General features: G+C 41.5%; 1 protein-coding gene across 5 annotated transcripts; it reads left to right on the top strand.

Annotated features, from left to right (window-relative positions):
• The first annotated feature begins 473 nt into the window (after window positions 1-473).
• Window positions 474-6,314, top strand: LOC147905832 (putative trehalose-phosphate phosphatase E). Of its 5 annotated transcripts, none has more exons than XM_087375040.1 (12): window positions 474-1,211; window positions 2,183-2,739; window positions 3,008-3,144; window positions 3,312-3,383; window positions 3,611-3,733; window positions 4,345-4,401; window positions 4,672-4,773; window positions 4,955-5,032; window positions 5,122-5,191; window positions 5,303-5,373; window positions 5,619-5,711; window positions 5,838-6,314. In XM_087375040.1, the coding sequence occupies exons 2-12, from the start codon at window positions 2,409-2,411 to the stop codon at window positions 5,898-5,900; spliced, it is 1,197 nt and encodes a 398-aa protein (XP_087231166.1). In that variant the 5' UTR covers window positions 474-1,211; window positions 2,183-2,408; the 3' UTR covers window positions 5,901-6,314. The 5 variants fall into 5 exon arrangements, with proteins under 5 accessions (XP_087231166.1, XP_087231141.1, XP_087231174.1 ...); XM_087375015.1 differs by having other exon boundaries at window positions 476-1,211; window positions 2,183-2,735; window positions 3,004-3,144; XM_087375023.1 differs by lacking the exon at window positions 474-1,211 and adding an exon at window positions 1,822-1,943 and having other exon boundaries at window positions 2,183-2,735; window positions 3,004-3,144.
• The last annotated feature ends 17,690 nt before the right edge of the window (window positions 6,315-24,004 follow it).

The following is a 24,004-nucleotide window of genomic DNA, read 5'->3' as shown; positions in this document are numbered from 1 at the left end:
GGGAAGGGGAGGGGGTAATCGAGGCAACTCAAAAAAAGAGAAAAGGAAACCAATGTGAAGGGAAGAGGGGTTAAAAGAAATAGAGGAGAGGGGGGCGGACACACGGGGGCGAGAGGAGGACAGGGGGAAGACAGCTGGAGGGGGTTGTCGTGTGGGGGGGGGGGGCGTGGGAGGCAGCTGGAGGAGCCTCGCGGGACACGCCGGCAAACCACGCCGGCGGCTATCTCTAAGAAAATTGCCAGCCAGCCGGGGCGAAAAAAAAAAACCCCAAAATAAAGTCACATTTACACCAAATACTTTAGCAGAGCTCGCCAAGTTAATAATAAGGCCCATAAACCTTCTTTATTTTCTTCTTCTTCTTCTTCTTCTTCTTCATCATCTTGGTTATCTTCTTCTTCCGCCATAGCCAGAAGCTTCAAGCTTTTTCCGCCATAGCCCAAAGCTTCAAATCTTCCATCACCATAGCCAACAAGCTTCAAGCTTCCATCGCCATAGCCAAAAAGCTTCAAGCTCTCCATCTCCACCATAGCCAAGCTCTCTCCAATCGCCATAGCCACAAAGCTTCCATCGCTCCAATCCTCATCTCCATCTCCATCGCAATCTCCATCTTCCATCTCCATCTCCATTATTTCCCATCTCCATCGCCATCGCCCCCGCCTCCGTTCCCTAACGGAACTCTCCCCCTTCGCTCACGACAAACAGCTTCCTGCTGCTCGCCATTACTCCCCTGCATTACCGAGCTCGCCTTTACTTCCCCGCCTTATCTGCATTCCTCATCAGTGCGACACTCCCCATACCGCGTGACACGTAAATCAGCATCACGGATTGCTCCAGAGAAGTAGACACAGCGTAGAGCGAGCCCTCTCTGGTACCCCCGTCGCCCTCCTCCCTCCATCACCTTTACCAATTCGTGCTCAGAGGGCGACGGGCGTCGTTGTACTATACCAGATTGCGAGTTCTAGAGCTTGCTCAGTCAGTTGGCGCGCATCGAAGAGGATCCGAAAGATCGTGCAAAAGGCGGATTTCCTCTTGACACAAATCCACATTCTTTGAGCAATCATCGTTCTCGAAGTATTCGCATCCTCCCCGAGGCGACGAGACGAGCTCTTCTCCTGCACAGCTTCTGTTTATATAAACGGATCATCCTCACATCAAGCTTTAACACCCATCTCTAGAGGTCTCTGCTTCCTCGACTTGCTTTCCGCTCTCCGGTACTCCCCCCTTCCCTCCTGTTTGCACTCCTTCTCCTGCCTCTCGCACGCATTGCTTGCTCGTTTCCTTCAATCGTGTTGCTCTACTAATTCCTCCGCCTCGCCTATCGGCAACTCGTCTGATGACCTTTCGCTTTGTGTGCGTTTCTGAAATCTGATAGCCCGGGGTCCTGTTTTTTTTGCCTTCCTTTCCTGCTCGAGTCCCGCACATCCTGCATGAGACTTCATACGCAATGCATACGAATTGTAGGCGCCGATGCAACCAACATATATATAGTTTGTCTATAAAATGCTTGTGAGCTCGTATCGGATCGTGAGAAGTTGAGCGCTGTAGCATCTCTCGACAATCATATTCTCGCAGGAAAACGACAAATTTGCGCCCCGCTAGTGTGGGCGCATTTGCAATCCAGTATTAGAACGATTGATGGCGTGCTTCGCCCCCAATAGTTTGACCAAAGAGCTCCTTACGCGACCAATTGTCCGTGTTATAGTAGAATTGTATGTACGCAGTTCTCTACCGTGTAGGCTCCAATTAGCGTGGCTGAATTCGCCATGAGGCTGGAAAATGGATGGATCTTCATTTTCTCAATTGCCGGGGCTTGGAAGGATGGTGAAAACTTCTTCCATACCAGTGCGTCAACATCGCTTTGACTTTTTCCGGAGGATTATCTTCAATACTTTACAGTGATTGTGTTCGCTAAGAAAACACCTTTCTGTTCTCACCAGCCATAGGTACGAGGGGGAGATTTGTTTTGCAGATTTTATTACAAGCAAGAAACAAACGATGTGCGGTTAAGAACATGGTCCTGTTTTCTACACAGTCCTTGGTGCTCCTATATAATTCTTTCCACGTCAATTGTTGTCTACAGTCCTTGGTGCTCCTATATAATTCTTTCCACGTCAATTGTTTTCAGGTGAAGTGCAATGCATTAGGTCTTTACAGTCGGCTTATTCTTTCTGCCCGATTTCAGGTATCTATTCTCCGTCGGCCGGGCTTCTTGGATCGCTCCTTTGTAGATTGCCTTGCCAGCAGATAGCTTATCGTAAATTCATGCCTAGGGTCAAAATAGACCCTTCAAAGTTGCCAGCCAGTTTGCGAAGGGAAAGAACAAAGCATCATCAAGGCCCTGCCAATAATCTTATAAGAAACCAACCGGATAATATATCAGGTGTCAATAAAGGAAGGTTGTTGGTAGAATGGCTTTCAGATCCAAACACCATCATGCCGTCGTCACAGATTCCTCATCAATTTCTTCTTCCATGTTCCAATTGGCATCTTTATCATCAGCAGCTTCAAATACACCTCTGTTTACGTATTCTCCAAATCCATCATTCACAAGCTCAGCAGCTAGTGGACCTGCGTACACTACTTTAAAGAGAAGATCCGTTCCCCGCAAGATTGAGAATGGGTTAGCTCATGGCTGGCTTGAGGCAATGAAAGATTCGTCGCCCCCTCGTAGTAGATGCTTACAGAGTGACCCCTTTGACAAGTCAAACATTGACTCAGTCGATCGAGCATGGATTGTAAGTTGGTTGTTGCTCTTCCTGTATTAAAGTTGGATGCTAGCACAACTGTTTCCGTTGGATAATTAGACTCGCAAATTTCCAGAGCCTAGTTTAAGTCTTGTATTATCTGTTTGGGTCTGTGACTGTCTGTTCTGGGAATTATCTTGTAAAACATAGTTGTATGCTCTCCAACGTTTGTTTATGCTTCCCCTTCTTTTCAATTGTGCATCATGTCATTTGTAAACGCGTTTTAAAATTACCTACACTGCTGTCCTTGTTTGTACAGGCAGAGCATCCCTCTGCACTGGATATATTTGATAAGATAGTGGAAGGTGCTAAGGGGAAACGCGTTGCTGTCTTTCTAGACTACGACGGAACACTGTCACCAATCGTTGAAGATCCAGAATGCGCTTTCATGTCGGATGAGGTATGTCTGAAGCCTTTGCTTGGGATGCTCTGCTGTTGACGTCCAATGAGAAATCATACTTCAACCATGGAAGTACTCTAGGTTTGTTGCCCTAGTATCTTTGAAGTGTTAGAAAGTAGCCAGTGGTTTTCTCACCGCTAATCCAGATTCCGTGTTTGTAATTACAGATGCGTACAGTGGTAAAAGAAGTAGCAAAGTGTTTTCCAACAGCAATCATTACCGGAAGGAGTAGGGAGAAGGTATGTTTCAATCCTAAAGAACCCCCTTTTTAAAGTTTGGAGAAGATAAATTCAATCAAATCTGCAAAAGCCTGTCTAAGTTTCTAGTCAAGAAGTTTCACTGAGGCTTTCAAATACTCATTTTATTGGTTTTTGTCACTTTATTGCAGTAGACTTTTTCAATTAAGTATTATAGCGAGCTTGTAACTGTGTGAAGCCCCATAAAGAAGCACCTTTCTCTCTGGCAGGTTTATGAATTTGTGCAACTACCTGAGCTATATTATGCAGGCAGTCATGGAATGGACATAATGGGACCTGCAGAAGGTTGTAATGGGTGCAGGGATGCAGGGACCAAAACAATGGATGATAAGGTAACTTCCAAACTTTTTAGTGATATCCGCAGTTCTGTGAAGAGGCCAGTGTTTTTTCCATGGCTCAAACACGGTCCAATAAAGCTCTCAGGAGAACACATCATAGAGCTCCAGCTGCTCACCTTCCCTAACACAGAGAAAACAACCATCCCCTGCCCCTCCCCCTCCTGCCAGTGCTCCTACCTTCTGCCCTTTTTGAAAGAAAAGGGTAAAACAATTCCTTTCAGGGTTCCATGAGAATCTAGAAAACGGCTTCTATTAAGTTATTAACCCATGCGCACATTCCCATCTACCCCAAATCCAGTGAATGCGTGCTCCAAGGGTAATATAAGAGGGCTTGTACTTGGAGTGTGTATTTCGAGTGTCTGACGTGGATCCCGTACACTTTCCCAGTTCCTTGCTTAGAACTGAGAGCACGGCTCTGGATCTCTCTCTTTTTGTTCACCTTACTGAGCAAAAACCCATTCAAAAAACTTCACTGATTTTTAAAGGGGTTTTTTTGCACTACTTTTTTCAAAAGTTACTATGTAGAAATGTTGTCCTTTTTATTGGGTCTTTAAATCTGGGTTTGAATGTTACTCTAAAAACCGGGTTGTGGATTTAATTTGCAGGGTAATGAAGTGGTACTCTTTCAGCCAGCCAGTGAGTACACTCATGTCATGAATGAGGTAAAGTCAGCTTATCATGGCAACATCTGCCTCCCTTGTTCTAATGTTCTCTCTCCTCCAGCATGTGTGAATCTTATTCTGTACTCCTTTCCCGCATTTATTTCTGTGATGTTTGTTATTTGATGTATGTATGTATATTTGTGATGAAATGGAAAATTTGCTTAAGGCTCTCAAAATATGTTCCTATCAATGTGCGTTGTCATCAGCCATCCAAGTGTGTATATATTGGTGCATGCTTGGTGCATCATCTGATAGAAGTAGCGTATGCAGGTCTTCAAGCTTTTGGAGGATAAGGCGAAGAAAGTGCTTGGAGCAAAGGTTGAACACAACAAGTTTTGCATCAGTGTGCATTTTCGATGTGTGAAAGAGGAGGTATGTATCTAGGGGTCTTTTTGTACAACAGTTATGGCATAAGTATGCTCTTTCCTTGGAAAAGGACTGTTTCAGATCCTGCAAGTACATGCAGTGTGAGAGAAACAAACTTTGTGGAATTGCTGGAGTACCGTTTCTTTACATCTTTACATTGTAATCATGTTTGAATTGTTTTTCCCAGAATTGGCTTGCATTAGCAGAACAGGTGCAAGAGGTCCTGAAGTCTTATCCAACTCTTTGCCTGACTCAAGGCCGAAAGGTAAAATTCCACTTATGTTGTGCAGTTGTTTGCAGGAGAAATGATGAAACGGTGTTCAAGAACTAAAAGGATATGTTCATGTCTCTCAGATCTTGGAAGTCCGCCCTCCCATAGCATGGAACAAAGGAAAGGCACTGGACTACTTGCTAAAGACGCTTGGTAAGACTGTAACTGCAAACCTAAAAGAGATGATTGATCTCTATACTAAAGCTCTGCATAATTGACTGTTAGAGATCACTAATGACAATTCACATTTGTGAATATTGACAGGTCTCGGGAATCGGAATGATGTGTTCCCTATCTATGTAGGAGATGATCGCACTGACGAAGATGCTTTCAAAGTAAGAGAGTTGTTTTTATTGTGGAAATTGGTAAATTTACTCGAAGACGTGCATAACAAACACCCCCTTGTCCCCGCCCCCAATGAAGCCCTTTTTAATCTGTTTGGACTGTTTCTTTTCTCCAGGCCTGACATAAATTGTTATGATTTGTATACCCTGGTTAGCTTGCAGGCATGCTATTGAGGAAATATTTGAACATTTATCTTTGAAGGCACTTGTTCTGAGCATGTCATTTGATTCGGCAGGTGTTGATCAGAAGAAAGCATGGACTTGGTATACTTGTATCGAATGTTGTCAAGGAAACAAACGCAGTGTGTTTGCTTCGTGATCCAGGCGAGGTATTTGTTTCCAAAAATCGGTAGAAATACCTAAGCATCTGTGTTTTTCTAAGTGGGCACTCCCAGGGCAGTTACACCCTTGTATCTTATGTTCTATAGACTAACAAAATTTCTGCCCCATGTCAGGTCCTTGAATTTCTGCAGCATCTAGTAAAATGGAAACGAAGACGTCATCACAGCAGGTTTTAGCAACAGTTTTGAAAGGAAGCTCACTATGTATACTACAATGGAACCCTCACAATGGAGGGCAAATACAAGGCTAATGCCATTCACACAGGATCAAGGAATATAGCAACGAGAATGTGCACAATGTCGTTGTACAGATCTCGATCAAAACATCTCCTCGCTCTGTCATGCTGGTACAATGAATTGTTGCAGCACGTGGAGTTGATCTATCTGTCTGTCCTCGGAGGACAGCACACTTGTAAAGTGGTGGTCTTTTGTTCCAATAATGTAAATTCTTTTACCACCAAAGCAATAATCCATTTTGCATTTATTCCATTCGTTGAGACACTGCAGTGATGAATAATGCATGCTATCATCTAAAGATACTGCAGTGTACATCTGCAAGAGCAAAATACTCTTGATCTAATATTTCCTACACAACGGCCAGAACTGGCATTTTCTGTTTTCTTTTGTTTAAGTGCAAAGTTTGTGGGAGTCAGCAGGAGAGTTAACGTGAAGCACAAGTCTCGAGAAAACATCATTTCCTACATGGACACCTAACAGTGTATCCAAATTAGGACATTCACACCAAATCTTCACGACTATCAAAGGCAAACCTATTCAAATTGAGCCATGTTCTAACCATTTTCTACGCTTCCACAAAGAGTCTAAAACCTTTTTAAGAACGACGAAAACTCCTTATTTGTATGATTGGATATATTCTAGTCTTACAAAGGTATACTATGTTATGTTGATGTGAGGGAAAGGCTGGTCTGTAATGTGCCCACGGCAATCCAATAATCATCTTTCTGAAGCAACCTAGGTAAGTATCAGTGTTTTGTTGTTTACTGTCTTCTGAGGTTGACGGTGCTCTGCCATATTTTGGCCTGGCAAAGTGCCTTTCAAGAATGGGCAGGCAATGACTTTTGCATCTTTCTACCTTATTGGTGATATGGCCTATCTTTGCTTTGTTTTTACGTCAATTTGCGAAAATGTGATGGGCTATGGGGAAAAACCTTGGCTGTTGTCTAGCTAGTTGTGCCGCATGCATCATATTGGCCACGTTAACACTGGCTTTCATCAGAGAGTTTCTGCTAGTTTTAGGTTGTAAATGGTGTTGGATGGATGCCAAACTAGGTTTTGCTAGATTGGATGCGATCCTATACGTATAGTAGATTTGCCCACAACTGTAGGACATTCTGAAAATTGTTCTATAGAGAGATTGCGCATATCTTCAATTTGGCCTTGGATGCGTGGCTTTGCCTCAACCTAGTGTACTCATCGTACCCTATTGTACATAAGTGTCCTGTTGTTTCAATTAGCTGTTCTCCATGGAAATGGGATCTGTTGGTTTGATCCAAGGGACAGTTTCTTAGCCTAAACTTGACATTTTTATCTGAAACTAAAAGCAAGTATGGGACTTACCATCGCTACCTCGTGTCGAACTTCCATCGCTAGAAGATTTCTGTGCAGTGATTGACGGGGTTGGTTTTCAGTTTAAAGGAGTCTCACTTTCTGTGTTACTAAAATCTTGAATATCAACCTTGCGAATTTATCTGTTTGAATTTTTGACATCTTGAGGATTTTTAGTTTTTGTACTATTTCGTATTTTTTAAACCACGAGTCGGGGATACGTTGTTCAACAAAGTCTACTCTAGGAGAGATGGAGATGGTCTCAGAAAGATCTGAAGTGCAATAGAATGCAACTCGTGCACAAGCAGAATCAAGTACACGTAAGAAAAGAGAGAGTGTGGGCCTGGAATGATACCGGAGACCAGTGCTGTGACCACGGAGGATCCTAGGGAATACCCATGCAACGGAGAAGCAGGGGATCCTGAGTGGAAATAACCGAGGACGGAAATTTCATTTTTGAGCTCCTTTGTTTTTGGTTGAGGCCCCATGAAAGAGCCAGCTCAATCCGCTGCAGGGCGTGAGGATGTCTGTGGCGCAATCTGACTGGTGATGGCAGAGAAGAACCGGTGGGAATTCATGAATGCATAGCCAAGAATAGTCAGGAACTCTCGGAGTGGTAGTTTCCGGGGGCCCAGGATGGCTGGACATCTCCCGGATGTTGGCGGGTTGCATGGGGTCGAGTATTTCCGGTGAAGAGACCGCACGAGTCCGGATCTCTCGATTACGGCCTTGAGGAGAACCGAGATAGATGGGGCACACGTGTGTGGGGAGATTATCCCTCTGCCTAGCACATGTTTGAGTCGTTATCAGAGTTACGTGCACACGATTCCCTCCGGTTACGAGGACATTCTCACGCCACGACGGAGAAAGAGGGTGAGCGTTAAGAGAGACGATCGTGGGAACGTGCGAGCGTGAGCTGGTTTCCTATGTTTTAGGCTGATTGCAAGCTAATTCAAAGGAGCACATTGGCTCGATTCTCCTTGAAAAAGTCTTCCTGCTATCTTCACACTTGACGTTGCCCTCTTCTCCGATGCTAACCGATCAAGAAGGCGATTCTTCGGGAGGGTTACTATTCTTTGCCAATTCGTAGAAATAGGGCAACGAAACAAGAAGCGTGGGAATTCCCTGTAAGTACAGAAGAATTCACTTCATTTTGCAAGAAGAATAACGCGTGGCAGCAAATCGGAGATCCTACTATACTCTGACTACGCAGCCCGTTTGCATGGGTTAGGCAGGCCGTTTGCTTTTGTGGTGGCATCAAACAAGTCAATACCCTTTATTTTTCAACTCGAGGGACATTTGTGACATCCACAGTGAAAGATTGATGGATGACACTGCACTCACATGGTGAGAAGAAGAAAAGCAAGAAGAAGAAGGAGAATCCACTACAAGAGGACCAAGGAAATTTAGCCATGCTTGACATGGTGAAGGGTGAACTCCATTAAGAGCAAGGCCCCATGGATCGGGTATCTCCACCAACCGCATCAATTGACGTAAGTGCCAATCTCCGGTAGTCGGATGAACTGAGTGAATTTAGAAGGTGCCCTAGGGCACCCCCTGGCATCTGGAAACTCCCACTCTTGGAGTTTCGGAAGTTCTGGGCCGATTCCTAACTGCTCTTGCTTCCATTTTTGGAATTTGTAGCCTATTTCAGCTACCTCTGCCACACGCTACGACCTCTTTGGCAAGCTCTCTAACTCCTCTGCAGTAGCAACTCCAGGATGACCATAGGGACTACTCCTTCTGGTCTACGTCACTCAGGGTGGAGATAGCCGGTCCATGGGACCTTGCTCTAAGAGAATGTGCCCCCCCCCCCCCCCCCCTTCCCACTTCCTAGCCATGTCTGGCCGACCCATGCCCTATTCGTGCGACCTTAACCATGTCTTAATCTGCTTGCTAGAAGGTGTATGCTAACACCATGGCTATGCTCCCACTCAGCATGCTTCCACGAAGCTTCAAAGGCTTTGCTAAGAGTGTCATAATGGTGCAGTGCAACAGACCAATCACGTTCAAGGACATGGGTATAGGATAAGAAGTACTGACATGCAAAGTTTGACACACATTGTTGAAGTTGCCAAGGTCAGCCGATGAGTTCTTCCTTAAAAGATCAGCTCTCATGATGCTTTTAAATTCTGACAGTGGGTAGATTGAAGACATCAATGTCAACAAAACTTCTAGAGCTTTAACATTGGAATTTCAACCTAGGAAGGGGCGCTAGTGGCTTTCCACCGTGAAGCACTCCCCTTTCCCTAGGCCAAAGCTATCGATTCAATCTTGTGTGGGTCGCATTTTGAAGGACAACAGTGATATTTGGATCCCTCAAGAGTTTAGGTTAATGTCATGGGTCACAATGCAACCATCTGCAATAGGTCCATTCAAGCTTTCTAGAAAGGATAGAGCAAAGAAAAAGAGAAGCATTGAGAGGGTCGCATTGTTGGGTGAAGGTTCAGCATGTGTACATGGCTCGAGACATGAACTTGGATCCTGCCAGTCAAACTTGCTTTCCTTCAAATTGTATCTCTCTTTTACATTAACTTTTTTTCATTTTCAGTTCAATTGTGTATTCTAATGATTGTATGTGAGCATGCGTTTTGAGAGAGGGTGTCTTGTGGTGATACTAGAGGGGGAGGGGGGGAGGGAGAGAGAGAGAGATGGGGTGGGTGAGGGGTGTTAGGGGGAGATAGTAGAGGGGAGAGATTTGTGAGTGAGTGAGAGAGAGAGAGAGAGAGAGAGAGAGAGGTGAGAGAGAGAGATAGGTAGAGAGTGAGAGAGATTGATTGGCCCATTAACATCTTTCTTTGCTTTCTATGTAGATATCTTTCCCTGCACCAAAGTTGAAACCTAGCCTCTGGATAGTCTCACGGGAATATTTCAAGCTTTCCATTCAAATATTGGGGAATTAATGTTCTCAGGACGGAGTGCTGCCTCCTTGACAAAGTCTAGTATTTTTTTCTATAATTTATGTTACCAAGTTCCTCGAAGAGAAGGTGCATATGGAAGCCTATGTCCTATTCCTCTCCCTAACTTTGATAGTCTAGAATGGCCTCTTCCTGATCCATTCTCTATAGATGCATTTAGAATGAACATGAGATCAAATATTCAATCATCAATGAAGTTTACTTTCGGTTCAAAATATGTGGGTGTTAGTTGGTTCATGCCCTCCATTACATTTATTTATTTTTTCAAATCAGTCTTCATTCACAAGACAAAGACCATGTGGGTATGCAAAGGCCTAGAAAATGAATTTCTTGATAATCTTCTATACCCAATGTGGGATGTTAGGGAAGGTTTGCAGAAGGGAGACCATTTTCGATGTATACTTACTCAAGAAAGTATAGTAATAAGATATCAAGTAGTGCGAAGTATTTACTACATGAGATACACTTACAGACGTTGGAAAAATAATCATGGCACATGGATACCTATGGATTGTGATGTAGTGGACACCACAGAGGTAGAGGTACATATGCCCAATGGGGATATCCAATATCTTGAGGTCATAGGTAGTTGGAGCTTGAAGCATGTTCGAGAATATATCGCTATCACCTTTGATGATAGTGATTTTTTCTTTACACTAAATGGGAAGATAGTGAGAAGGCAACTCGAAGGAACATTAATGCTTGAGAAATGGAAGCCTCCTTATAACTTGTCCATTCATACGGGTATTGAATAAATGTAATAGTTTTTGAAGTGTGATGTCATTTGTACTGGCAATGAGTATACTTAATAAAATTAGTAGTTTTTGATGTGTGTTGTAATAGTTTTGAAAATATGATATAGTTTTTGAAGTGTGTTGTAATAGCACTTGAATAAATGTAAAACTTTTGAAATTGTGTTGTAATAGTTTTTGACTAAATGTAATAGTTTTTGACTAAATGTAATAGTTTTTGTTAAGTGTGATGTCATTTGTACTAACATAGGGCCTCCTAAATTCCAAAAAAAAAACCATTATTTTGGGTGGCGGGGGGAGGTAGGAGTGGAATATGATGGCAAATTATTTAGGCCAATATATTACATTGTCCAATATTTTATTATCTAAATTGTAGTTGGACCTTTAAGGTATTTAAAGAGACTGAAGTCAACTATATAAAGGGCCGTTAGGATTGACATAGCCTTTATTGTCCTCATCTCCTAGACAGCCTGCTATTGCCATCTTCCACAAACCTCCAATGGCCACACCCCACGAGGCATACCATGACTTCGTCACTTCTACTCGTCATTCAAGTAGAGAGGCAGAGTTGTATGACATTTTTCATCGTCAAATAGATGTCATCGGCACAGTCCACAAGCATCTAGATCTCTTTAGAGATGTGGTAGATTACGTGAGAGAGAAAATCAAGCCTTACCTAATCCGGCTAGACATAGATAGAGTACAGTGGGTTCCTGTGAATCTCTTCATTAACTGTTGCCGGGTTGATAGCACTTTCAAGTTTAGATTGCAAAGAATTTGCAAATCCCTTAGTCCAAAAAGTTTTAGAAGGATTTCCAAGGATGAAGAGTTGGATCTGCAAGCGGGTCCTATAGGAACTCGTTTTGTATCCTTGGAAATAGCCTATTGTGTAATTCTTTTGGAAATGGAGGACACAGATGCACCTCCATTCATCAATGTAAAGCCACCTCTTCTTCTAGCAGCAGGGCAAGATGTGGACGTTGAGGAGAATCCTGATGTGGTTGCGGAAGCCGCCATTGCTCTAGATTGGTCTAGTGCAACTTTGGACAAGGGAAAGCACATAGCAGAAATAGAGCAGACGACAAAGTTGGTTGTGGTTCCCGAAGGAGGTGGGACATCATCCCCCACACGACAGCTAGAAGAGGAAGAGGAGGAAGGAGAGCAAAAATAGGAGGAAGAAGGTATGACGGATGAGGTTTTGATGCAAACCCTTCCGTATATTTTGATTGAAAACAGAGAATATTTATTATTGATTGACATTCAATATATTAAAAATTTGAGAGAAGATGAAGTACTCGGGGCACTCTCCACTTGGGAGAGTAGTAGTAACTTAGGTTACCTAGAAGAGGGGTTGGATAGGTGCACAAATTTGGCACCTGCAAACACTTTGGAGCATCCGATCTTAACTGTGTGGGAGGAAATGCATGACTCTACTAATGCACCAGTTACAGAGACGGAGTTCTGTGAGGTCCAAGAAAGATTGGAGCCAGAGAGGGCACAGAAACGAGAAACGCCAAAGACTTGAGAATACTGCAGAGGCCTCATCATCGGCACCACCTCCAGCAATTGATGAGAGCAAAAGCTCCATCGATATAACTCGGTCGGGAATGGATGAACAAGATGCTGCCCACATTGTAAGCTCATGATATTTTGTCAATATGAATGAATTTATGTTCTTAGTTTGGCATTGAGAAGATTATTGATGTTATCTCAATTTTCAAGACGTCATCGAAGTTGATCAGTTTGCGACACGTAAAGGGGGTCGAGGTGACATCATCGGTGTGGATTTAGCACTAGGACACTATATGGGAATGTTCGAGCACCATAGCCTAGCATTAGGAAAAAAGGGAGCTCATTTTGGGGCCTTTTACGGTTTGGAAAAATAAGCTCTCAACCAATCAATAGAAGGCCAACGTAACGTTGAAAATTCACGAAAATAAGAGAAAATAGAAAAAAGAAACAATACTTTATGTAAGTACAAGCGTGCTACATTAATGAGGAGATTGGTTTTTTATTCGTAGAAGATCTTTGGACAAGAAGATAGAATCTAAACTGACATTTTATCTGACAAGATCCTTCCCGCTTCCACCTTCCTTTGAATTTTTAAATATTGTGCCGCCTTTCGTGCGAAAGGTCTACCATTCTACACCATTGCCTCATTGTGCAACTGCCTTCCTTTTCCAAAACTGCTCCCTTGATCCTGTTTGGCGTAGAGTAAGATGTTTCTCGTCAACTGTCTGTTTGCCCACTTTCTCTTTCTTGAAACTTCAAATTGTTATCTTAGTTACATTACTTTGCTATTCTTACAGATTCAGAAAATCTCCATGGTGAACCAAAACCACGGCCGTTCTTGTGCAAGACGCTCTGTGGATGATAATGCTACGAAGGCAGAATTATACCAAACATCCTTACCCCGTCGACCTGCTTCTTCTATTTCGTCGGTAGAGAATTCAAGTACAGTCAAAACAGAAGGAACTTGGGAAAGGTTTAGTGTTTCGAAAGGAGCATGGGTGCTCATGCAACCTAGCAAAAGAAAAAGACCCCAGACAAAAAACATTTTCTTGGCATCGTGGAAGGGAAGAGTACGAGATTTTAAAATCACCAAAGGGAAGATATCCGTGAAAGAAGTTTTGATTCAGCACGTGTACATGCATAAAGAACTTGTCTTGCGAGACTATCCAAAAAATCTTCCGCAACACAGGCCTAATTGTATATTTTTCTATTGTGGTTTTTTCCTTCATGAGGTGTATGGATTTTTAAGATGAAGCTTTCTCTCTTAACTTATTGACATTCTTGTGTTGTTTTATTTCAGATTTATATCCTTCATCGTATGAGACATGGCAAAACATCGATTGTATTCTGGGATTTATAGATGTTCTGCATGGATCGATAGGAGAACAACAATACCAAGGTCGATGTGCAACAAAGCTAGCTCAATCGGGTATATTTTTTACTGATCATTTTTATCAGTTGCTGGACAAAGCTAACACACATGGTGTATTAATAAAACAAGACCTTCCGGCGTGGAATTCGGTGGATTGGCCTCACCCACATTCTAGTGTTACAGAGGCATATAGGGCGAAGCTTTTTACAGAAGTACAGAAAGCTCTGAGGCCCAATATTGCCACTAGGATAGTAAAAATTTCTTTGTGCATGCCTCTCACAGTTTTTGTAGACTTGTTTAATACCTTTCCAGTAAAGGTTTCAAAAACAATGCTCACAGTTAAAGCAACAAATTCGGCATGCATGCCACAATTTTTGGATAAAGGTTGGGATAAGAAGACATGTAGTTCAGTGTTTTGTGAGGTGGTCCAACCTTCTATGCAACTGAAGTACATGGTTGCATCACAAAATTTTATTCTCTCTTTTTATTACAAGCGCAGTCGAATGCTAGGTTCAAAGCTTGTCCCAATGGACCAAGATGAAGAGTTGTTTGGTGCACAAAATAAACTTATTGATATTGATGTTCTTGAGAATGGTGATGTGGTAGCCAGTATCTCGTTAAGAGAATGTTGCTCCCTAGCTCAATTACGCAGTGACATTCTGTTTGAGACTGAAGGTTCTATCTCAAACGACTTTTTATTTATCTACAAGAACAGAAAGGTACACCATCTGATTTATCCTAGTCTCTATAAGCATTGCTATTAGTTTAATTTACCACTCTAATTCATATTGCTTTTTTGCAGTTACTCAGAAGAAGAGAGAGCTCAGTTAAATGCAAAGACATAGAAAATTTTAAAATTGAGATCACACATACTCCATAAAGAAAGGTTTTGTATTCAATCAAGTAAGATTTTGTACAGAATTGTTTAGCTGAATCTGTAGAACATATTTCTAACATCCATTTTCTATTTATGTACAGTTTCATCCAGAGGCTGCTCTACATTTTCTGGAGGATCTTCTCTCTGCTGCTCCATCCTGTCCGTGCTCCATCCTGTCTCCTCCACTGCCCCAGAAGCCTCTCTTTGCTGCTTCTCCACCTTCTCCTCAACATCAGCAGCAGGTCTTTGCTCCTGTGTCTGCTCCTCCTCAGCACTCTGTGATTGCTCCTGTGGCTTCTGGTCCTCAACATCAGGTGCTTCATATGTGGGATCAAGGTGTATGACACCTTCTTGTACTTTAGAGCTTTCACCCAGCTCCACAGTAGCTGCTACAATAGGTTTGGGGGAGGCATAGCTCAAAAACCTCAAAATTGTATGAGCTCTAAAATTATGTACATAGTTGGGGCTGAAGCTATCCTCTTTCATCTGCAATGGCAGAGGATAATTTAGAACACTTTGTATCATTATGAATTATATTCAAGCTAAATGAAAAGTATTTTTCCTTACCAGATCTGGCTGTTCCTTTTCAAAGTAGCTTGAAAGTATATATTTTGCATTGATCAGCACCCTCCATCCACAACTACTTGAATCATTTTGTTGTGGTGTCTGTACAGTTATAAAAAAATGTTAGAAACTGTGAGCATCAGCACAAAACAAAATTATTCAATAAGTTCAAAGACATAGCATTTAATAGACTTTTTACCTCTAGACTTAATGGCTCTATTGAATCCAACAGAGAGACATTTGGAGGACAATGATCCAATGCATCTAATAGCCTTCTAATACAACTGCAATATGTATAATTTAGTTAGTATGGTATCAAAATAATGAAGTTTTGAGTTCAGAAAGCACACACAGTACTTACAATTTCAGCTCTCTGTGTGTGTTTTTTAGAGAGTTGAATAGAAAGCACTGCTTCTGCTGGATGTCAATAGACACAAAACTCCAGTGGTCACTGCATAAGGAAAAAAGCATAAGCAAATGAAAGGCTACAAGAGTTCCCAATATTAAAGAAGAATCTTAAAAGAAGTAGTCACCCACATACTTGCTATGATATGGAAGTAGCAAAATGTCAATTACTTCAAAATTGCAGTGTTTGAACCAGCTGGAAATACTCATGGGAGTCTCTTTTGCATCTCTTAATCTAGAAGAAATGGCTGGATCAACAATATGGACTGTATGTTGTACAGAGGGATGAAGCCAGCTTCTCATCATGCTGCATAGGATCAGAACATAATTAGGGTAGGTTATAAAAGAGTTACAAGGAGGATTGATTTGCAAAAAATGTAAAATTTAAAGACACTTACTAGAGCATTGCAAGAATGATAGTATCTGAGCAATACTCATTCTTGTTAGCCAATGCTGCTAAGCATTGTTTTGTCAAATCAAAATCATTGACTGAAACTTCATCCTCAATATGTACAACTACATCAGGGCCCAGCTCCTTCAACCTTCTATGTATGTGTAGCTCCTTCTTTCCAGTTTCCACATCTATCACAGATTTTGTTTCTTTTACTTGCTGCTTCAGTGAGTCCTCATAAGCAGCCTTCCCTCTGGTGTTCTTTGAGTGTGTTACCTCAACAACCTTTACCTCATCAACCTTGACCTTCCTTGTAGGTGGAATTAGCAATATATCTCTCATTTTGATGTCCTGCCATTCCACAGGATGAACCAGCTTGTCATATCTCCATCTCACTCTGGACAAAGTGTTGAAATCTTTGGCCATCAAAGTCACCCTGTGAGCATGGGCTGCTACAAGCATTGCATCCTCAAAATATTTCTCCAGGTAATCCTCTGCCATTTCCTGCAAGGAAAGAATGGCAGTTCTATTCCACCTGAACCCAAGGTTCCAACTGTCACAAATTTCTCTCACCAGTCTTTGAAAGGGTGCTTTGGGTATTGCAAAACCTATGGCTTTCTGTTGCCTCCTTATTTCCCTAAGCACACCTGCACCCTTATTCAATCTTTTGGCCTTTTGCTTGAGCAAGCTCATTGGCTTACCCTTCCTGCCATGTGAAGCTCTTCCCTTTGGAGGCACACTAAACTTCTTGGAACCTGTCCCAGCTGCTGTTGCTGCAAGACTTGGTCCTTTGCCAACTTGCCTTGCAGTTGATTTGGTTCTTGCCATCACTCTGAAAAACTGCATACAAAGGATTGGAAAGAGATCAAAGACATGAAGAACATGTTCTAACAAAGAAAAGGAAATCACAGGGGTGGTAGAAGCCAAATAGAGAAATTTGCAATAAAATGCGATATGAGCAGTTTGGAATTTCAAACAGGTCCACATCGCATTTTGCTGCAAATTTTTTAAATGAAATGCTGGTGCACTCCTACAGTGATTTCTATGTTTCTCCAACCAAATACAGTATGAATGGAGGTCATGCAAGAAGATCACATGCAAATATCACACTTGAAGATCTGCATTCCTTCAGTGATTTCTCTGTCTTGGTTTGAGCCTATGCATTTCCATACAGGATGTAATTTTTCTATTTTAGGCAAGAAGATTGCAGAGACTAAGGGGAGTCACAAAACCAGACATGTTCTCATTAAGAAAAGGCAATCACAGAGGTGGAAGAAGCCAAATAGACAAATTTGCAATAAAATGCGATATGAGCAGTTTGGAATTTCAAACAGGTCCACATCGCATTTTGCTGCAAATTTCTGAAATGACATGCTGGTGAACTTCTACAGTGATTTCTTTGTCTCTCCAGCCAAATACAGTATGAATGGAGTTTATGCAAGAAGACTACAGCTATGGAAGTCAAAAAACCAGAACATGTTCTCACAAAGAAAAGGCAATCACAGGGGTGGAAGAAGCCAAATAGAGAAATTTGCAATAAAATGCGATATGAGCAGTTTGGAATTTCAAACAGGTCCACATCGCATTTTGCTGCAAATTTTCTAAATGACATGCTGGTGCACTCCTACAGTGATTTCTATGTTTCTCCAACCAAATACAGTATGAATGGAGGTTATGCAAGAAGATCACATGCAAATATCACACTTGAAGATCTGCTTTCCTACAGTGATTTCTTTGTCTTGGTTTGAGTCTATGCATTTCCATACAGTATGTATTTTTTCTATTTTAGGCAAAAAGATTGCAGAGACTAAGGGGAGAACCCATTCTTCCTGACCTGGAGTCTATCTGTGGATGTGCTGTGCTGCTGAGGAGTAATCTGTGCTGAGGATGATTCTGTGCTGCTGGACAAGATGCTGATGCTGCAGAGTATGGAGGTAGGGAGGCAAGAGAGCAGAGACTAAAGGGCAAGAGTTCTAAAACAGGATACCACAAAGAAGTGCAAAATGAATTAAAGAATCACTAAATCCCACACGTGTGGAATCTAGTCGTTTTTCACACGTGTGGATGGGACCCAGATCTCTTGGAGTTTGAAATCTGGCACGTGTGAAAGTACACTTTATTCCTTGGAACTTGTGCCATTCATTATTTCATCATGAATACCACAACCACTTTTCCCTCCCCTGGATTCCAATCTCTCATCCCTGCCACGACTCTCTCCTGATCCTTTCTCTCTGATTCTTTCCTACCCAGCACACTCCATCCAGACTGCAGCCTGCCTGAAGACAGTACTGCCAGATCTCCAGGTTACCTAGAGTGCAAGGTTCAAGCTAGAGAAAGAGCAGGAGATTTACCAGTGCAACTCAATCAGCATGGAAAAGGAAAAAAAAGGTCAGAGTTCTAGTTTGGTTTCAATGTTTTTCAACATTTATTTCTTCCATCCATTGGATTTTTTATGTCCCAATGTCTTCACTCAGCTCCATCCTTCTTCCACAATGTGGTAAATCACCCAGAAATTAGATTGTAGGTTGATATGAACAGAAACAAGAAATTTGCAACAAAATGCGAGGAGAGTGGTTTGGAATTCTCTAAACAGCCCATATCGCATTTTGCTGCAAATTCCTGTTGTGGACTCCTTGCTCATGAAAATTTTCATTCATTCCATTTTTTCTCTTGCATATGAGAGCATAGTGTCCAGGAATCATTGAAATGAAGCAAGTGCTTGATTTGACATGCACATGAACAGAACTTGAGAATTTGCAACAAAATGCGAGGAGAGTGGTTTATAGTTCTCTAAACAGCCCATATCGCATTTTGCTGCAAATTCCTGTTGTTGACACATTCCTCATGAATAGTATCACTCATTCCATTATTTCTCTTGCATATGAGATCATAGTGTCCAGGAATCACTGAGATGAACCAAGTTCTTGATTTGACATGCACATGACCAGAATTTGAGAATTTGCAACAAAATGCGAGGAGAGTGGTTTACAATTCTCTAAACAGCCCATATCGCATTTTGCTGCAAATTCCTGTGTATTATTTGTTTCTCACTTCTACCTCATTAATTTGCTACCTTTAGCCCTGTGGAGATCTTCCTTGATGATGAGAAATGTTTTTGTTTTGGAACAGCTGGCTCCCAGGCCCCACCTTTCAAGAGGAAGCTGGACTTTTCTGCTGCTATAATAAAACCTCAGCAATCACCAGGTGAGTGATGAGATGTCATGAAGGAATTATCTGGTGATATACAATGCATTCACTGATTGCATATGTCAGCATATAGAATTCATAGTATATAAGTTTTTGAACAGGCAAAAAGAAGAGGCTGGAGCAGAGTGCTGATTCTTCCATCAAAAAACAAATGGAACCAGAAGAGGACAGTTCTCCAGATTTTCTCCTATTTGAGTTTCTTCACAAATGCAAGGCTCAGAGTAACTTCCATTTATACCACAGTATATTCAACATGGAGTTCTCAATGAGCTCTGTACTGGAGCAACACAAAGATTTTCTTTCAGACTATTGGGATGCCTTCAAAGAACTGACAGAGGCAGGAAGAATTGTGGGAGGTGAAAAGGTTTTTGTGCACATTAATCATATTGTCTCCAATGACAGGTTGAGGTACCATGTGAGCAGAAGATTTGACAGCCTGCCTGATCACTATAAATTCAACTTTACTTTGCACACCAGAAAGTGCAGAGTGCTGGAGGAGAGCATGGCATTTCTCATGTACATTGTCTTCAGTCAGGAGTCTTTGGATGAACAAGGGCAGGAAACAGAAGAAGAAGACACATCTGAAGCTTCTGAAAAGGAGGATGTTTCTTTGGGCTCTGAAATGGCAGAGCAAGAAGAAGATATCAACCTTCAGGATGAGGGGCTGCAAGTGGCTGCTCTTGACCTTGTTCAACTGAGGAATAAAACTCTGAGGGGAGCAGAGCCAGTTGAAGATTTTGATGTTCAGAGCAGCAACTATGCAGTGCCCATGCTTCCAGGTGTGTTGATTGGTGGAAAGGATTATGTTTTCCTCCATGATATAGAGTGTATGTTTGATTTGAGGGAGGACTATGCCATTTCCCTTATTGCCCAGGCTTCAAGGCTTGACAAGGAGGTTGACATAGAGGATGACCAATCACTTCTGGCTTTGGAAACAATGTTTGATCCTGTAGAGGCCCTTTCATTTTGTTTCAAAGACGCTGAAAAGTTCCAAGAGCCAGATGAAGCTGCCTTCCAGCTCACACAGGGAGCTATGAATCTCTCAGCTCTATACACAGAAAAGACTAGAGAAGAGGCTGTACAAGAAGGGAGAGGGATAAATCTTTGGAAAGATGAACTGCTTGTTGCTGATGAAAATGAGAAGGTACTTCAAATCATATACTTTGACTTCTGCTTAACTTTAGTTTTGTAGGTTGTGTATTGTCTCACTCCAATCCTTTGATATGTTGCAGCTACAAATTGAGGATGACACATTCCTCCAGAGATCAAGTGGAAGCAGGCAGGTTGGGTTTCGCAAAATGTCAGGCCTAGCTCATTATATTCATGATCTAGGCAGTGCCAAGATCTTGATTTACCTTAGGCAGTTGAGCAACAATGGAGAAGCCATTGTTTACTTCCTAAAATGTTTGTCCAGGGCTTTAGGTGGACATGCTCTTTCATGGCAAAAGGAAAAGATCATTTTGATAGAGAGGTTGTCTGCCATAGATATATTTGGAGATTATGTGAATAAGCAGGCCTCTAGGGCCGCTTACTTTTTGTCTTACACTTCTTATGCATTAGCATGTGGTGTTAAGGACCCCAAATATCTGGAGGGCTATGGAAAACACCAGCTTGTAAGGTTTCGAGAGCCACCCATGATTGCATCAGGCCACACAGTCCAAGAAGAGGAACAGGTGGAGAGAGCTGAAGAAAAGGATAAAGAGACAGTCGACATCAAGCCAATAAAGAAGAAAAAGACTCCAATCAAGATCAAAAAGAGAGTTCCGATGAACAGGCCCTGGGAGAAATAGGATTTAGTCATCGAATATAGCACAAACATTATATTAAATTTGAACTGATTTGTATAAAGTCTTTGATATCTGGTATGATCTTGTATAAATGATTAATAAGTTGATGATGAAATGATTTGTACATTTACATAGAGTGGTGTCGTTAAATATTAAATGAACAATATATTGAAATTGTAAACAAATTGTATTAAGTTCAGATCATATGTTTCACATTGAAATTTTTTTCATGCATAACACCAAGAGTCACTTGTTCCACTAAAAAAATTTCTATTGAATGAGTTTGAAAACATGTGGACATAACTCCAATAAGTTACAAATGAGTCCTATTCATGTTTACTTGTCCATTTATGGTTTCTAAATATCTTCGATTCCCTCCACTGTCTATGTCTCTTTGCTGCAATTGAATTGTCTAGAGCTTGTCTTCGTCTTTGCTTTTGGGCTAGAAGAAAAGCAAGCTTGATTTTGGAGCTAGCAACTTTTCTTTTAGCATGCAGCCTTTGTAGTATGCCTCGGTAAAACCATTGGAAGACTTCCTTCAGACTATTCGCCTTCTGACTCCCTCCATAGTGTTGTGTGTGTCTAAAAAATGCATTACGTGCCATGTAGTGAGACTTCTCCATGCCTTGGGTAGACCAAATAGCTGGGCATCCATACTTTTTGACAAAATAGGGAAGGTGGTTGTATATGATATGCTGTAAGACATAAGAATGCATAGTAAGTAATAAAAAAAAGAGGATCACACTTAAGTAAAAGAAAAAGACAGAACCTTACCATGTAGTGAGTTATATTGCAGGCTGTCCACGCGTCTTTCATTGACTTCCCAAAATGTTTAATTGCCTCCTCAAAGTTCTTGTAATCACTCTTTGTCCATGTTACTTTGTCACAGAACATGAAGAGTTGATCAAGAGACCTCCACACCTCTGCCTTCCTATTTCGTGCTTCCCCATCTGCCTCATGATCTTTCACAGCATTATGGACTTGCTTCCACAATCCATAATTAATCTTTGAAACTGCTCTACCTTGCCTTACTTGCTTACTGTGTTTGGGTCGAGACAAGAATCTTCTTGCCTTAACACCACCAATAGAGGGCTTGATTGGTACCTCCTTGCCATTGGTAGACTTTTTAAAATCCTTTGTGATTTGAACATCTCCTCCATGCAGACCTATATCGGATAACACTTTTTCCAATGCTTGAAGAGCATCCTTTCTATTTTTTTCGGGACGGAGTTTCCAAGCAAATCCAATATATAAAAATACCAATTTCTCAATAATTCGACATAGACCATGCAATGTGCAGATGTGAACATTACATAGTGGAATGTCCAGAATGGCCTTGAAGTCAGGGTCAACTTTATCTCTATTAGGTGCTCTCTTCCACCATTTTGAATCCATTACTTGAGCTGATTCTTTGCAGTAAAGACAAGGAGACTTTGAGTTGCCTCCTTTACTAATGTTATACATGCACTTAAGTGTTTTAAGATCCCCGGCCATGTGCCACTCTACTTGAAAATCACCTTTTCCTGCAACATGGAGATTCTCGCCTTGCACTTGTCTTTTGATTATTGTTGGTATTTTCGTGTGATGAAACACCCAATCTAGTGTTTCATGGTCTTCGGTCTTCACCTGCGAGATTATAGAAAACAAAAGTATTACTATATCAGATTTGAAAACAATGACCAAAATCAAGTATAAAACAGCCCATGATCATACCTGGAACGAGCCTAACCACCATATGTGTTTCTCTGACTGCACACTAAAATACTTTGAACTCGCTTCAGTCAATGATGTATCAATCGCTCCATTCATCAATGTAATAGTAACTCTTTCCATTTTCTTTTCCTTTACAACCTCACACTCATCCAGTTTGATAACAAATTTCAAAATGCCTTTGCACTCCTCAAATGTTATTCCATAAAACTCGACCATTCTTTTTTGAAGTTGTTGCAGATCTAAAAATATATTGTTCCAAGGATCATACACAGTGGTTCCTTTAACACCATGAAATATTTCTTCAATATGGATATACTGCCCAATAAATTCATCTATACTTTCATTCAAATGACCTCTTATCCTCCACACGGTTGCTGGATTTGGCAGTAAAACTCGTTTAATCCTTTGATCTTTCAAAGTTGAGGATATCGCATGGAAAATCGAACTATATCCCTTCCTGCTAACTCCACTAACATCAAGAGCCTCTTGGATTATAGTGCCATCAACTTGATTATTGGATACAAAGTCCTCTACAACATTGCGTTTGACTGTTTTGTATTTTTTTTCCTCAATCAAACCTTTTGCTACACCGCAAGAAAGCAATCCTTTCATTTGTTTAACAGGAAGAAGGTTCGGGTCCATATTTTCTTTTGCAGGCTCCAATAATTTCCTGTAATAACAACATTATATGACTATATTATTCAGCACCTCCATTCTTATTTTGCGACAATCAACGAAATAGATATAGTCTGGAAGAGAGCCTTTTTGAGTATACAAAATGATAAATTTCAATCTAACCTTGCTTCCTGAATTCGTCGCTTGCATCCACCAGTCCCAGCCTTCAAATTTGCAATGTTTTTAATCTTCCTGCTACGTTGTCTGTCTCCAAGCACGGTTCTCTTCTTTCTTGCTCTTGTCAATTCTTTTTTACTCTTTGAATGCTCCTCGATTTCATTCTGCAACTGCTGCTCCAATTTTCCACGAATGGCTATCTCCTCCATCTTGGCCCCCTTTTCTTGTAGGTACATCATTTTATACGTTTCCACAAATGCAGATTGCGCTGAAATATAACCAAGAAGTCCATTTTGTCCATCGCCGGCAAACCTCAGTAATGTGGTGGGATTGACAAATGGAGGTGTAGAGTTTTTTACTTGACATTTTGGATATATGCTTCCGTCGCACCATAAGTCAATATGTTGAAGCCCTTCTCTTCTCAT

The sequence above is a fragment of the Dipteris shenzhenensis genome, chromosome 1 (assembly GCF_047967505.1).
Source record: "Dipteris shenzhenensis isolate YYH24624 ecotype China chromosome 1, Dip_SZ_1.0, whole genome shotgun sequence".
NCBI classification, from domain to species: domain Eukaryota; kingdom Viridiplantae; phylum Streptophyta; class Polypodiopsida; order Gleicheniales; family Dipteridaceae; genus Dipteris; species Dipteris shenzhenensis.
Note: the sequence above shows the minus strand (reverse complement) of the source record. Positions and strands in the feature narration are given on the sequence as shown.